Here is a 15,630-nt window from a genome sequence, read left to right on the forward strand (position 1 = left end):
GTTGTTGTGAGTGCAGCAAGATAATGCCTTCATGTTGCAATCAAACTGTGTCCGGCAAGCCCCCATCGTCTGCTGTCCACCCCCACCCCCAAGTGCATTTTCTGTGCTCTGTGACTCTTATCCACAACTTGGGTCTTGATTTTCTAAAGCTGAGTCCAAGTATAAGACTTGGGATCTGGAGTCTGAGTTTCTCTAGCTCTGTTGACCACAAGAGCTTTGTCTGGACTGAGCGGGTAAGGCAGAGGGCGACCTAGGAAGGGCCTTGTGTGATTATGGCCCACCTTCCAGGTCGGACTGGGGAGGGGCAGGCGGTGGGCAGGAAGCAGAGGAACCTGTGTTTTGCCTCCAGCAAGGAGCCCAGGAAAGCAGCCCGGCCTCGGGGAGCTGTCTCACAGAGGCCACTGGAACGTTCTACCGGGGAGGAAACACCCCCAAAAGTAAAAAAAATCTGACAGCCCCTTCTCTGCCCTTCTCCTGCACTCCCTCCATAGCACATGGGTCTGGAAGGGACTGAACCTGAGCTAACTTTGAGGGGCCACCCAGCCACAGTGGCCTGGGAAGACTGTCCCAGCTGGGGTGATGAGCAACTTGGCAGGTACCAGGGAAGCTGGGGGACTGCCTGGGGACCACTAGTGTCCCTCCTGTCTTTAGCACCAGTCATACCTCCAGAACCTTGACCCAACCCCATGGCACCTTGTATACTGAGATGTATTTCCTTGTGGAATATTCGAAGTGCATGTAAAGGCATCCTGAGGTTTCCTGAGTTTTAATTGGTGAGAAATCATGCTGTGGCTGTCATAAATCCCACATCCTCCAAGGGGAATGGGCCACTGAAATGAAAATGATTCTCCACATAGAGGAACAGACCAAGTCATGTTTCTGGACCCCCAACCCTGAGGCGTGAGATGTGAATACACAGGTGGGAGCGTAGGTGCCTGGCTGAGTCCCATCACATCCCAGATGCTCAGTGCGTATGGCTGTGTGTGTGTTGTCTTTGACATTCGACCTATTCCAGAAATGGGACATTCTTCCCTAGACCAGGAGGAAGGGCTCCCTTCTGCTGTGTATCTCTGCCCAGGGCTTGCCCGCATGCCTCTCTGTTTGTTGGCTCATTTGTACCTTGGCCCTTTGTATCCCCAGCCCCACCCCACAGTATCCAGCAGCCAGACACCTGGTATCCCCAAATGCTGCCACAAGTTCAGCACCGAACCTTGATTTCTCCAAAGCCCTTTTACATCAACTCCTTCATCTCCTCTCTCCCCCACTTCCCTCCTCTTTCACTCCATCCTCTTCCTTCCTGCCGTCTTGCCTTCCCTCCTTTGTTGCCTTTTCTTCTCCTCTTCCCCTTTCTTCCTCCTCCCCTGCTCCTCACTCTTTGTCTCCCAACTCTGAGTCTCCTCATCCTCTTTCCCTGCCTCTGTCTCTGACCCACTGCATCTCTCTCCTGTTTGGCTCCCTCCTGGGTAGTTCCAGAAACATACCCATATATGGCCTCCATGTCAAGGATCACAAATGATGACATCACGTGAGGGCCAAAGCTCCAGGATCCTCTCTGAAGTGAGAGTCTGTATTCGATGCACCCAGAGGAACGGAAGGCAGGATCGCAGCTTCCTCGGTGCAACCTCCAAACAGGAAATCTGAGATGCATAACATCTTATAGTTTGGCTTGTCAACGTTGGTCATGCGGTGGCCCCAAAATAAACTCCCTGCTTCAAAGGAGAGCGTTTCAGAACTGCCTGGCAGAGCAGCCAGAAGCTTGGGGCCAGGGCAGAAGGAAAACTCGGGGAGCATGTTCTGAATTCAGACACTCTCAAGAAAATCGTTTGTATTACCCCTGAATTGTACCCTTGTTTCAGAGCCTAACAGGTAATGCATGCTTTCAACTTTCTTATATAGATCTTGCAAAAGATTGTTTGGCTGGCTGGGATTTTCAGCTGCAGTACTTACTGGAAACCTCTTGTAGTCAAACTGCGATGTTGCTTTTCCCTCTGTCTCGTATTTTCTTGAGTTATACAGCATGCTGGTGACTTTCATTTTGGATGCAATGAACAGAGGCTCAGCAATTTGCACGTACTTACCCATTCTTCTGGAGGACTCTCACTCAGAATATCACTCTGCTGTGTACTTCTAAAAATGGAAATGCAAGAGGAGTTATCAATGATGCTATTGTTGGGTCCGTAGGTCTTGGGCAATATCTGTCAGACGAATGACTTTCAGAAATGCTTTCAGGTCAGGCGCACAGATAGAGGTTTTCATGAGTGGGAGTTAATTTAATGTAACTGTTGCAGAGTGCCTAGGCATGCACGGTATTGTGGGAGACCATAGCAACCAAGGTGCCATGGGCTCTGCTTTCAACTGTTTGGGGTTAGGAGAGGAAATGGAGGAATGTTATTTATGTGAGATCTAACAAAGCTTTGGAATGCAGGGATGCAAGAATACCATGCGTGTGTGTGCATTTAAGGAGGCCATGGCCTTTGAAAGGATAGGTGGGATGCTTCAGGGTGGAACCAGAGACCTCTAGTTGGAGGAGCAGCTTGGGCAAAGGCAGGGAAGTCAAGGGACCTGGGGCAATGGTAGAAAGTGAAATGTGGCTCTGGCAAAGGGTCCTGCACGTGAAAAATGGGGGTGAGGCTGGAAGGGGAGGCCAGAGGGAGAGGCAGATGCTTCCAGGCCAAGCAAGAAGTTGGAACACTTCCTGAGAGCTTTTGAGCAGACACATAGCCACACGCATTGAGCATCCGGGATATGACGGGACACAGCCAGGCACCTACACTGCCACCTATGTGTTCACATCTCAGGCCCCAGAATTGGAGGCCCAGAAACATTACTTGGTTTCTGGTGCCTCTAGGTGGAGAATCATTTTCATTTCAGTGGCCCATTTCCCTTGGAGGATGTGAGATTTGACTTCGGTGGCTCTTCGGGAAGCCAGGGGTATGAACTGGAATGAGGAGGCAAGGAGGCTGGTGACTCCGAGGGAGGGCAGGTAAATGAGGAGGGCCTGAAGCAGGGCAGAAGCTGAGCCCCTACACAGGACAGGAGTGCTCTTCTAAAGATAAGCTTGTTTCGTGAGGTGAGGGCTTGAGGGGGCTCCGAGGGGCACAGACAGATCCAGCTGGGGCCAGCACCCCTGCCACAGCCCTGAACTCTGCCTGGGCAGAAGCACCATGAGGCAGCCAGTGGCAGATGCTGGAGGCACTTCCAAAACAGTTGGACGGGTCCTGACAGCTGATGGCAGGCCCACGTGCTGCACAGTGTCCCCAGAAGAAGCTGGCAGCGGCTCCACTGGGCGCCATGGTAGTTTGCATCATCTGTTCTTGCACAAACAGGCCGGGTCATGAGTGCCTTGTGGTGGTAGGGGTGGGGGACGCTGTATAATCCACCCACCATGACCTTACAGTGACCACACAGGCCATACCAGCAAGCATTCGTTGAACACTAACCCAAGCATGTGTGCAGGTTTCTCTCATTGACCTCTGTCAAGGCTGCCATGAGTTACAGGTGATTGTTACTCCCATTTTCAGGTCTGGAAACAGGTTATGAGAGCTTAAATGTCTTGGGTAAAGCTGGGCGGCCGTTAAGTGTTGGAGTCAGGAATCTGACCTCTTGGTCTGCAAGGTCCACATTCAAAGCCACAGTGTCCTGTGGCCTCTCGAGGTGCTGTGGCAGTGGTAAACAGGACCATCGTGCACCCAGGGGAAATGTCTCTGGCACAGTCAAGGCATCATAAGGTGCCCGTATATTGTGGACAGGCTAGATCCAAAGAGTCTTCCCAAAGGAGGCACAAAAATATCTCTGGGTCCGCCCAGTGTCCTTCCATTTCTGCGCTGCAGAGGGTCAGTCTGCCCACAGGAGGCGGCTGTCGCAGGAGTGGCTTGTGTCTGTGGTTCTCTTTCCTTAGCACCATCTTTCGGAATAATTAATGCCCAGGAATATGAATGAAGTTATTAAGAGCTTTGTGGTTGAGAGGAATGTTTTGGGGAGGTGGTGCTGAAATAAAAGTAAATTGATTCCTAAACTGCCTGTTTTAAAGAGTGGGACATAGAGGAGTAAAAAAGGAGAGAGGAAAGCAGAGACAAGAGAAGAGAAAGATTTAAATAAAGGCGGAGTCAGGGGAACTCAGAGGAGAGAGGATAAAAAAAGGAAAAAGCACCTCGCTGATTTGGGTGAGATCTAGCTTAAAAGATTTCCAGCCAGCCCTGCAGGTGAAGGAGGGCTATAGAGGATTCCCCCTGTCCTGCCCGAGCCTTCCCGCTCTGCTGCCTGGAGTTAGAGCCACAGAACCCCCATGTGTTGTGCCACCAAGGAACCAAGGTGAGGGTTCACCGTCTTTGGGTGCCCAAGGGACAGAACAGGGCTAGGTGGGCTGCACTAGGACTGGGGTGCTGGGGAGGCTCAGAGGTGGACTGACCAGCCCCATCCACCCCTGTCACCCCCACCTCCAGTCACTGGCACAGATGACAGAGCCTGGCATTTGTAGAGCCCAGGCAGAATATGGGTCAGGGACCTGGAGTCCTGTGTCCTGAGCTGTGAGTGTCTGAGCCACACAGATGCGGGGAGGGGCCAGCCTCTGGCAGGGCCAGGAGGCAGCAGAAGGGCCCTTCACTCAGGAGGTAGAGAAGAAGGTGACCCGTGGGCCTAGAGACTCAATAGCTCAGGGATCCAAAGAAGTAAACTGGAAGCTTGGCCTTTGTGGGTGCTTTTCTTAGCTGGTGGTGTTGGCACTGCCGCAGGTAGTGGGCATCTGGGCCTGTGCAGAATGGATGCTCATCGTTGCAACAGAGCACTTTCCACATAAAAACGGGAGGTTTCTCCTGAATTTTTCCTTCTTCCCTCTCTTCCTCTCACTGTCATTCTTGCTTTCTTTATGTAGTGGCATCGTCAATGTACATCAATAAGTAAATAAACTACCAAGACTTTTCGTTAGGGTCTTAGACTATTCGGGAGAGATTCACCCAGATTTGGGTCAGCAAGAGGCGCTCCATTTCAGAGGGAGCCTCAGTCTCCTCCTCTATACAATGGGCACAGAGTGTCTGCTGGCGTGGGAGCAGAGCCAGCTTTGGACAGGTTCAAATCCCTGGTTGTCATTTGTCACCTCCTACGGGGTGATGTAGGGGCAGTCAAACCCCCACTCCATGCAGAGGGGAGAAGAGCCCTGTCTTGCGGAGTCAGCTGGGCCTGCAGCCCTGAGCGCACCTCTTGAGTTCCCTCCAGCAGCCCCAGCCCAGCCTTGGAAGCCACAAGGCCCTGACTCGAGAGCCGGGAGCTTGAAATCAGCATCAAAAGGTCTGAGATGACAGAGCCAGTGGTGGGGGTGGCCAGGGGTAAACTGGAAGCTTGGCCTTTGTGGGTGCTTTCCCTAGCTGATGGTGTAGGTCTGAGCAAAGGCTCAAACTCCTAGCAGCTGTGAGGCCCTAGACACCAGGCGCCAGGGCAGCCAGAGGCTTGAGAGCACTGCCCCCACAGCCAAAGGCCCACCCTGGCTATGACTTGGCCACTCATGGGGGTCAAAGGCAAGGTGGCTGGGATTCCATTCCCTCTTCCTTACCAAGGTTAGACCATGTCTTAGCCAGAGCAGAGAGGAAACCTCCACAGGGATGAGGTTTAGGGTCACAGAGGAACTGACTCCTTGCCATGGCCCTTAATATTGTGTCAGAGGGCCTGATGAAGACGGGGCAGGCTGGCGTGGTCTCAACCTCTGTACCACATACATTCCAGGCCTTAGTCTCCTCCTCTGCACCGTGGGAAGACCACTCTTCTCCCTGGTACTGAAAAAGTAAAATGAGGCAACCTGTGAAAGTGGCTTGGATGGAAGCAGGACAAGGACCCACAGGCACCAGCTCAATTTTTATTGATTAGGTTTTAAAACAACAGGACCCGGGAAGGGGAGAGAACAATGTCCTACACCCCGGAGGCCCCCAGCTGGAAGCATTTCCTTGGGTTTCCTAGGACCGCTCTGGATCCTGGGGGGAAAGGCAGATCAGAGAGATCAGTTATATCACATATATTACAATATATAATATATGATTATATTAAATATAATATGATTATATTAAATATATATTATATGATTATATATTAATATTATATATACTTATATATTATTAATATTATATATAATTATATGTTATATATTAATATAATTCTATATTATATATATTATATTAATATATAATAAATTATTATGTGTATATTATAATATATATAATACATGTAGCGTGTATGTAGTCTTTTTGAATATGAATACACACACACACACACACACACACACACACACAGTCTTCAGTTTGATTCTGGACTTCACTCAAATCTTGAAAAACATCCAGAGGTTGCTATTCATTGTGTGGGATGAAAATTTGGTGTAAAATCAGATGTAGCCTCTAGTCTCTTCCTTGTCACTTTCTCCCTCAGCGTGCCTCAGTTTCCTCGTCTATAGAATAGGAACAAGAATACCCTTATCATAGATTTATTATGTGGTTCAAACTAAAAACAAAGCTGAGAGAGAAATTCACTGCAAGGGAAGGCGTTGTGGTTCGGATTCTCCCCATGCCTGCTGCAGTTGGATGTAGTGACCTGAGGTTGACACGTGGATCTGAACTGCAGGCTTTGCATAAGAGCTAAACCTAAAAGGTACAAGTGAACCCTAACCAAAATACTCACGCAGCACTTACTCTGTGCCCAGCACTGTTAAATGAATTAAGTGCTCATGAAATGGCCACTCTTGTCATTTGTCGGCAGTCACCTCGTGCAGAAATTCAAGCTTCCAAAGTCTAGGGCAGCAGATGATGTGAGCAGAGAGGGCAGGGGGACAGGAGGGTTCCTGGAGAGTGGGGAATTTGAAAGGAGTGGGCAGAATCCATCCACCACCCAGGCTGGCTTCGGGGCAGGGCGTGGAGCTCCCCTTCCTCCCCAAGCTCCAGCCCCATGATTGACCCTTCGGGCCACTCAGCAGGCTCTGCGCACAGCCTGGGGAGCTGACAGTCACAGCGGCAGCTTTTGACCACAGCTGTCACGTGAAGGCTGGGCTCGGGACTCATTTTCACTTTCACTCTCAGTCTTGTTAAATGGAAGAGAGCTTGTGGGAATCCCAATCCCTTGGATGGAGCCTCCTAGAGAACCGCCAGCTGGGCACGAATTTCAGGTAGCATCGTTCCAGCAGGAACAGGTTTAGACCCCACTTTCTGGGGTCATGGCAGAGAATCGCAGCCTCTTGGGACCTGTGGAAAAACACGAGCAGATTTCTAGGGGCCACCGGCTGTGTGCCTGCCAGGTGCTCCACATTTATCCTCGTCACCTCAATTCTCCTGACAACACCTCCATAGGCCGGATGCCATTATCATCTTCCTTTTATAGATGAGTAAAGTGAGGCACCGAGTTACCTGCTCCCCATCACACGGCCAGGAGGTGGCAGAGCTAGGGCTGAGTATAGACAGTGGGGCACTGGGGCCGTGCCACCGTCTACCACTGTGCAGTAAACTTCTCCATGACAGCTGTGCTTCCAAGGGTTTGAAACACTGTCATGATCCTATGGTTCATTCACCTGTCTGTCCAGCATTTATTCAATACCTATTGTGTACCTGGCTTTGGGTTAGTTCCTGGGGTTACAACATGAGTGCAACATAGTCCTGCTCCTCAGAAGTTTCTGGACTTTCTAGAGAGACAGGCCCATAGCAGGCAGTCCAAGCAGTAGAATGTGAAGGGGGCCCTTGGAGGCAGCAGAGGACTCTCAGCCATCAGGGAGGCTTCCTGGTAGAGGAGATGCTGGAGGTGTTTCTGGAAGGGCACCTTCAGGGCAGGGTAGGCTGATGAGTAGTTCCATCCACAAACACAGCCAAGGATGCCAAGTGGCTTGTGCAGCCTCACACGCCTGACCCACGCCCCTGGCATGACTCAAGCCTCTGGTGGAGCTTGGTGTGGTGGAGGATGGCTGCCAGCCTCCTTCTTGGCCCTGCCCTCCCAGCTGTGCCTCCTCTAGCCCCAGTTTTCTGCTAAGACATCTGGAGAGTGACCACCTTCCACCCCAGCCCCTCAAACAACCGCATAGACCCACCCCATCCACTGCCAGTTCCTGGGCAGACCCTGGCTGCCTGCAAACCTGGGTTGGTAGAGAGGGGAAGGTACTAGGAAGAAAAGGACCACTTTTCAAATGTGATTTTGATCCTCACTATAGCTCTGCCAGCGTCCGTGCCTCTTTTCCCATTTCACAGATGTGGAGACTAAGGCCCAACTTAGAAGAGCACTGGCTCTGAATGAAGCAGGCACTGCTCTGAGTGGATTTACCCAAGTAATTTATGTGGATTAACCTAAGTAACCCTGTCATGGCCACTTTACAGTTGTCACCTGGGGAAAGGTGGGGCTCCTCAAGAACCAATGTTTGGGGTGCTGCAAAGAGGGCAGAAGAGGCACTCTTGAAGGCCCTGGGGGGCCAGGCCTCCCCTGCTCCGCACTGGCCTTGGACTAGCCCCTCCCTCTGCAGGCCCCTGGCTTGGCTGGGCAGGGCCCATTAGACTCCTGCTTTCCTTGGGAAAGGGCTATTTTTGATTCCAGTCGGCCTCCCAGAGTGTCCCTTGAGGCTGCTGGCCTCCCTCCAAGACTTAGGCCCAGAAGGCCGCCCAACCCCCAGGCAGAGGCCTCAGAAATCAAGCTGGGCAGCATCTTCATGACAAGGGGAAACTGAGGTCCAAAGAGGGGCAAGGCATCACCCGAATCATTGCCCTCTCCCAAGAAATAGGTGCTCTGACTATGTCCATTTTACAGATGGAGAAACTACTATTCCGGGGGCTCTCCCGGCTAACAACCAGCAAAGCTGGGGTGTGAACTGAGTCAAGCTGGCTCCACCCACTGCTTCATAACCTCCCCCTCAAGCTAGGGCTGAGCAGCACCACCTGTCCCCCAGCAGATGCTGCCATAGCATCCCTGACAGTTGTCACCAGCCTACGATTGCATCACTTCAGGGACGGGGAGTTTCCTGTCCTGAAGCAGCCTGTGCATTGCACACTTACTAACAGCCAGACCCATTGCACACTTACAGCCAGACCCACAGCTGAGCCTGTACACATGTGAGCCCTTTTGACTCTACCACCAACCCCATAATAACACTTGCTAATATCTCCACTTTATGCATGAGGCAACTAAAGATGGGTAACTTACCCAAGAACCCTTGAAGGCTGGGGACTTCCGTGGGAAAAGCAAGAGATATATGTGGGTCCACAGTGGGGTGGGAAATTTGCCTCCTCAAAGGCAGAGGCCCTCTCTCTCAAGTGAACTCCATAACAGCTGTGCTTCCAAGGGTTTGAGCACTGTTGTGGTCCTGTCATTCATTCACCTGTCCATCTAGCATTTATTAAATATCTATTGTGTTCCCAGCCTTGAGTTAGGTCCTGGGGTTACAAGTGGGACATAGTCCTGCTCCTCAGAAGTTTCTGGAGTTTTTAGGGAGACAGGCCCATAGCAGGTAGTCCAAGCAGTAGAGCTTCTCAAGGTCCTGTCAAGGTTAAGCCCTTCTCCTCCTTCTGCATGTACCTTCCATGCAGCAGGCAAAGAGGCTGGTGTGGTGCCCAGGGCACAGATATAGGCCAGGGGGTGCTGGGCAGCTGGGAGGATAGCTGGCTGCAGCTGGATGAGGGAGGGTCTACTCCAAACCCATGTGTGTACCAGTTGCTTGGGTCAGTGTTCCTAGAATTGCCAGAAGGAGCATTGGATTTGAGGTTGGAAGATCAGGCTTTGAATCCCAGCTTTCTAACTGTCTGTCCTCCTATAAACCCCTCACCTCCCCCTCTAAACTCTACCTGCCTCATCTGTAAAATGGGACAAATAATGTAGGAACATCAAGGTCCTTTTGGAAGGAGAGGGGCTGTAGAGGAATTAATTCAGTGAAAAAGCTTCCTACTTTCCAGGACTGTGTGAGGGTAATGACATGGATAATTGGCCAATGTAAAGTCTCTGAGTGGTGTCAACCCATGGGAGAGGCTTGGGAAGGGCCTGGTGAGTCTGGAATGAGCTGCGAGATTGGTGATTCTGGGTGACCATTACCTGGCTGCCTTCGCCTCCAGGAAGCCACGTGGTCAGGGAAGGGCCACTGCAGCCGTGTGCTGTCTATGAGTCTCTGGCCCACACCAGGCTGCAGGGCCAGCAGCTGCCTGGAGATGATGAGGGGTCCTCATAAAAAATCATGTTACCCCTTACAAGCCGCCTACACATCTTAGCTCACATATGCTTCTATAGCATAGCGAAGAAGCTTGTCTCGTTCCCATTTTTATTGATAAAGGAACTGAGGCCCAGAAAAGGGGAAGTGACTTGCCTCAGGTCATACAGCTAGTATGTTGCAGAACTGAAAGTAGACTTAGGGATCCTGACCTCCAGATTCGAGATCCCTCCACTCTCCCCGGTTTTCTGTTCCCCCTTGGCCAATGCTAAGGTGTTTTCATCGACATGGCCATAGGGGATCCCCAGGGACAGAGAGTTTAAGGTTTAATAGCACAGAGCCAAACCAAACATCTCACTGAGTTGCCGACTCTTCAGAACCGAAAAATCTGCGGAAACCTTCCAGCGCCAAATCCTCCTTTTGCAATGAGAAAACTGAGGCCCAGAGTGGGACAGGGACTTAGCCGAGGTCACAAAGCACTTTGGCATTAGCATGGCAATTATAGCTCAGCCTATGACTCTTAGTGCAGTGCTCTTCCCCCTTGTGCCCTGGCTTTGAGCAGACACCTTTAGATGGTGGCACCAGGATGCCAGGCCAGGTCCTGGGCACCAGCACTTTCTGCTAGTTTAGCACCATGTGCACTGAGCCCCTCCCTTGCACCAGGCGGTGGGGTATGTCAAGCCAAACCAGCTCTAGAGAAAAGGAGTGTGTCATACCTCATTGGGCAAAGCCCATTCCCCACCCCTGAAGGCAGACCTAGGCCAACTCAGACCGGGCAGGGACCCCAGCCACACAGATGCAGCGAAGGGGTGGGAAGACAGACCTGGGTCAGCTGGATATGGGGCTCCACCCAGCTGCACAGGTACCTCCTGCCAGTACCAGAGTGCCAGAGGACAGGCTCTACTCTACCCTGCCATTTAAAAGATGGAAAAAATGAGGACGCAAGAGAGGAAGAGAGGTGCTCACGGCTGACTTGGGACAGAAACCCAAGTCCCTCAGTTCCCTGTCCTGGGATCCTTTGACAATAAGTAAAACTGCTGCTGCTGTAAATAACAATACTCCAAGTATCAGGCATAAAATGATTATGAGGTCATGACCCTTTCCCTCCCTTAGTGTGGACCACAGAGTGGCCACCTGACATATTAATCTCATTGAGCAGTGTGGTTCTCAACCCTGGCCACACACTAATATCACCAGAGAAGCCTCTAGCATTATAGTGCCTGGGTCCCAGCCCTGAGGCTTTGAGTTCATTGATACAGGGCTGAACCAGGGCCTTGATATGTTTTCAAGACTCTCAGCCAGGCCTGAGAGCCATCTGTTAAGACGATTTTAACTGTCTATAAGACAAAACCCAACTAACATTGGCTAAACCACAAGGATCTTCAGTACCTAACAAGGAGGCTAGGGTGGGCAGAACCAGCATTGGTTCAGCAGTTTTGCAACGTAATGAGGGATCCAGAAAAACTATTACTCATTATGCCAAACTCATTGTATCAACCTGTCATTCACTGTCCCCCTCATGGTCACGAGATGGCTGCTGCCACTCCAGGCATCAAGTCCTCCAAGCACAAAGCAGAGGTTGGGGCAAGGAGTCATTTTGTTCACTACTCTCTCTTTTATTAGAAAGGAAAGTCTTCTGTAGCAGCACCCCAGCAGACTTTCTGTTATAACTCTTCGGATAAAACTAGGCTATATTCCCACCCCTGGACTAATCACTGGCTGAGGCGGAGAGATTGTCCCACCTGGCTTGAAGCAGTCATAACTCATCCATGGGACAGGGCACCCTGTTGCCTAGACAAAGTCAGGTTCTGCTATCAGGGAAGATGGGGGAAATGGCCGTTGGGGAGGACCATCTGCAGGATCTGCCACACCCTATGAAAAGGGAGCTGTTTGGCCAGCCATGCAGTGAACTTTGACCTCCTCACATAAGGTGCTGGCCTTGGAAAGAGGATGCAGGGTCAAGTCCACCCATGAACTACTGACCACAGCTCAGGAGAAGTTCCTCTTCCCAGAAGGATCTGGGTAGGCTTCCCAGAAGAGGGCACTTTCCCTGGGCCTTGAAGAAGGAGAAGGCACCTCTGAGGACGTTGGGCTCAGGTGCCCAGGTGGGTTCTCTCTGGGGCCGAGGCTGAGGGGCAGCAAGCTCCAGTGGGAAGCTCTTCTCTTGGTGATGGCAGAGGAGCAAGAGCAAACCCCAGTGCACACACTTGTCATGTGTCTCCTTGACGCGTGTCCATCAGCACTCATAGGCCAGGGCAAATCATGCAGACTTGAGGTCCATATCAATAGGGAAGGGTGGGGAAAGATCTGCCTTTAGGGAAAGGGAGTGAATATTTGCTGAACAAATCAAAGTAATGCACTGGTATTCAGGGTATTTTGTAGAGGGCCATGTGATTCAACGTTCAGCCAGGACCAAGAACCGTTGACCCACACAGTGTGAGTCAGCCAGCCAGAACAAAAATCAAGCTTAGTTGATTCCACTTCATTTTCTTAGAGCAGTTGGCACCCGACTGGAGTCCATTACTCTTTGAGGCATTTTTAAGAAAAGAGTCACTGGAATTAACATGGAACATTATTTTAATGACTGATTTTAACTAGATCGTGTGATTTCAAGTAATGGGTCTGTGTCTGATTCATCTCTGGTATTCTCAGGCTGGCCACAGTGAAAAGAAATGGAGAAATGCCAGGATCTATGCTCTTGGTAACTGGTATGCAATCCTGTGTAAGCTCCATGAGGGCAAGGATTTTTGTCTGTTGGAATCATCGTTGTATCCTCAGTGCTTAGAAGAGTGCCTGACACAGAGTGGGTGCTCAACGAGTGACCTTTTAGTTAATGTATACATAAATACATAGATAAATAGGTTATCTGGAATGGAAAAATAAACAATGGATGAGTGGATGATTGGCTAGATGAATGTATGGTGGGTGGATGTGATGATGCATGAATAAATGGATGGCTGGGTGGATAGACAGGATAATGGAGGGATGGGAGGACAGTTGGATGGATGGTTGGATGGATAGAAAGATGAATGGATGGATGAATGATGAGTAGTGATGATGAGAGAATGACAGATAAATGGTCAGATGAGTAGAGAGATGGACGGATAGGAGGATAGATGGAGGGCAGTTGAATGGGTGGTTGGATAGTTGAATATATGGATAGAGGGGTGGATGGATGGGAAGGTAGATAATATATAGGTCGGTGGGTAGATGGATGTGTGGGAGGATGAATAAATGGATGGATGGTGAGATGGGCTGGTGGGTAAATGAAGAGATGAGTGGATGGATGGATATATAGATGGATAAGTGGTTGGGTGGGTCATGTGACCAAATGAATGAATTTTTTTTTTTTTTTTTTGAGATGGAGTCTCGCTCTGTCCCCAGGCTGGAGTGCAGTGGCCGGATCTCAGCTCACTGCAAGCTCCGCCTCCCGGGTTTATGCCATTCTCCTGCCTCAGCCTCCCGAGTAGCTGGGACTACAGGCGCCCGCCACCTCGCCCGGCTAGTTTTTTTGTATTTTTTAGTAGAGACGGGGTTTCTCCGTGTTCGCCAGGATGGTCTCGATCTCCTGACCTCGTGATCTGCCTGTCTCGGCCTCCCAAAGTGCTGGGATTACAGGCTTGAGCCACCGCGCCCAGCCCCAAATGAATGAATTTTAAAATGAATGTGTTATTGTCAGTGAAATGCACACCCTTCCCTGTGGGTAAACACAGCTATCCTGCAAAACTGTTCATGACCAGGATGGTTTTGGTTTCCTCACAGGGTTGTCTGATTTGCTGTTCCCTCCTCCCCACTGGGTGTCTGTTCTGGAGGCCAGGGTGAGAGGTGGAGGAGGATGGCCACGCAGATCAGCACTCGGGGCAGCCAGTGTACCATTGGGCAGGAGGAGTACAGCCTGTACAGCAGCCTGAGCGAGGAGGAACTGGTGCAGATGGCCATCGAGCAGAGCCTAGCGGACAAGACAAGGGGTCCAACCGCTGCTGAGGCCACCGTGTCTGCATGTGCCAACCGCCAACCTGCCCATTTCTACCCGTGGACCAGGTGAGCAAGGCGAGGCTGATGAGGGGAGTGGGGCCATCCAGGACATCCACTGACTGCAGATCCCGAATGCTGTTCATCCAAAACCAAGGTATCCTGGTCTCTAGGTTGCCTTTTGCACCTTTCTGATTTACATTTGTTATCTGAACTTACTGAGCTCTGGCTGTGCCAGGTACTGCAGTGGGTGCTATACACACTCTGCCTCCTTTCATCCACTTAAGGACCCTCTCAGCGGGCTCTGGGTTATAGACCCGTTTAGAAGAGGAAACTGAAGCTCAGGGCTGAAAAACAGGCCCAAGATCACACAGCCAGTAGATAATGCTGCAGAGATCGGAGCTGCCTGGCTCCCTATCTTGCAACGCAGCCTCCCTTGAAAAACATGTCTGGTGAGCAAGGGATGTCTGCCCACAGGGCCATCCTGTCTCCTTCTTCTGGCTCCCCCTTCTCAGCACCACCTCATCCTCTCAGTCACAGGACTTTCTAAAGCAGCGCCATCCAAATATGACACCAGCCACAACTGCAATGCACGGATGCCATTTTAAAGGTTCCAATAGTCACAGTTAAAAAGTAAAGAGAAACAGGTGAAATTAATTTTCATTGGTATTTCACATCTGAAATATCACCATTTCCACCAATATATTTGTATTTCCATCAATATAAAATTATGAATGAGATTGTTACCATTTCTTTTTGTCCAACAAGTCTTTGAAATCCAGTGTGTATTTTACACTCACAGCGCATCTTGATTCAGACCCACCACATTTCAAGCCCTCCGCAGCCACATATGGCCAGTGACTACCTTATTAGACGGTGCAGATCTAGAAGACACCTTCTTTGTAGGAGGTGGGAGCTAGAGAGATGATGAAGCAGAGTGGTAACTGACCTTAAAATGCATTTGGAAAAGACCTATATAAGCCATAAAATTGCTTTTGCTCCCCACCACCCCCAGCCAAGGTCAAATGTGTTTGGGCATGAATGGCAGGGCATGGGAATTGCTGTGACAATTGTGTTGATGGGCCACAAATCTCATTGTGTACAGCAGCCAGCTAGCTCCCTGCGTGACCTCAGGCAAGTCACTTAACCTCTCAAAACCTCAGCTTCCTTCTCAAATAACAACAACAATAAACAGACTTTTTCCGATGCGCAGTCACAGTTGACAGGGGATGAAGGTGGGTGATGGTGCATCTCAGCCCTGTCCCCTAAGTGACTTTGCCCTTACCAAGGCTGGACCATCTCTGTCAGGCTGGCTGGGCGGAGGCCCAGAGCTGAGGAGCCCCTTTTAAAAGGGAAGGCGGGCAGCTGGAATGAGTACGAAGACTCCAGGTTACTAAGCTCCCCCGAGGGCGTTCCATTCTGAAACCCAATCTGAAAAACAGAAACCTGAAGCCAAGGACTGGGTTCATCTCGGCTCGTGCTCAAAGTGGCCCTGGTTCCTGTTCTGGCTGGTTCAG

General features: G+C 50.7%; 1 protein-coding gene across 1 annotated transcript in view; it reads left to right on the forward strand.

The window, feature by feature from the left end:
- The first annotated feature begins 1,513 nt into the window (after positions 1–1,513).
- Positions 1,514–15,630, forward strand: part of ASB2 (ankyrin repeat and SOCS box containing 2) — a 42,879-nt gene continuing 28,762 nt past the window's right edge. Inside the window, exons 1-2 of the mRNA XM_003902204.4 lie at positions 1,514–1,866; positions 13,904–14,182. Of these exons, the coding sequence (XP_003902253.1) occupies positions 13,977–14,182 (206 nt within the window). The 5' untranslated portion in view covers positions 1,514–1,866; positions 13,904–13,976. The remainder of the gene's footprint in view (positions 1,867–13,903; positions 14,183–15,630) is intronic.

Source organism: Papio anubis, chromosome 7, assembly GCF_008728515.1.
Source record: "Papio anubis isolate 15944 chromosome 7, Panubis1.0, whole genome shotgun sequence".
Classification (NCBI taxonomy): Eukaryota; Metazoa; Chordata; class Mammalia; order Primates; family Cercopithecidae; genus Papio; species Papio anubis.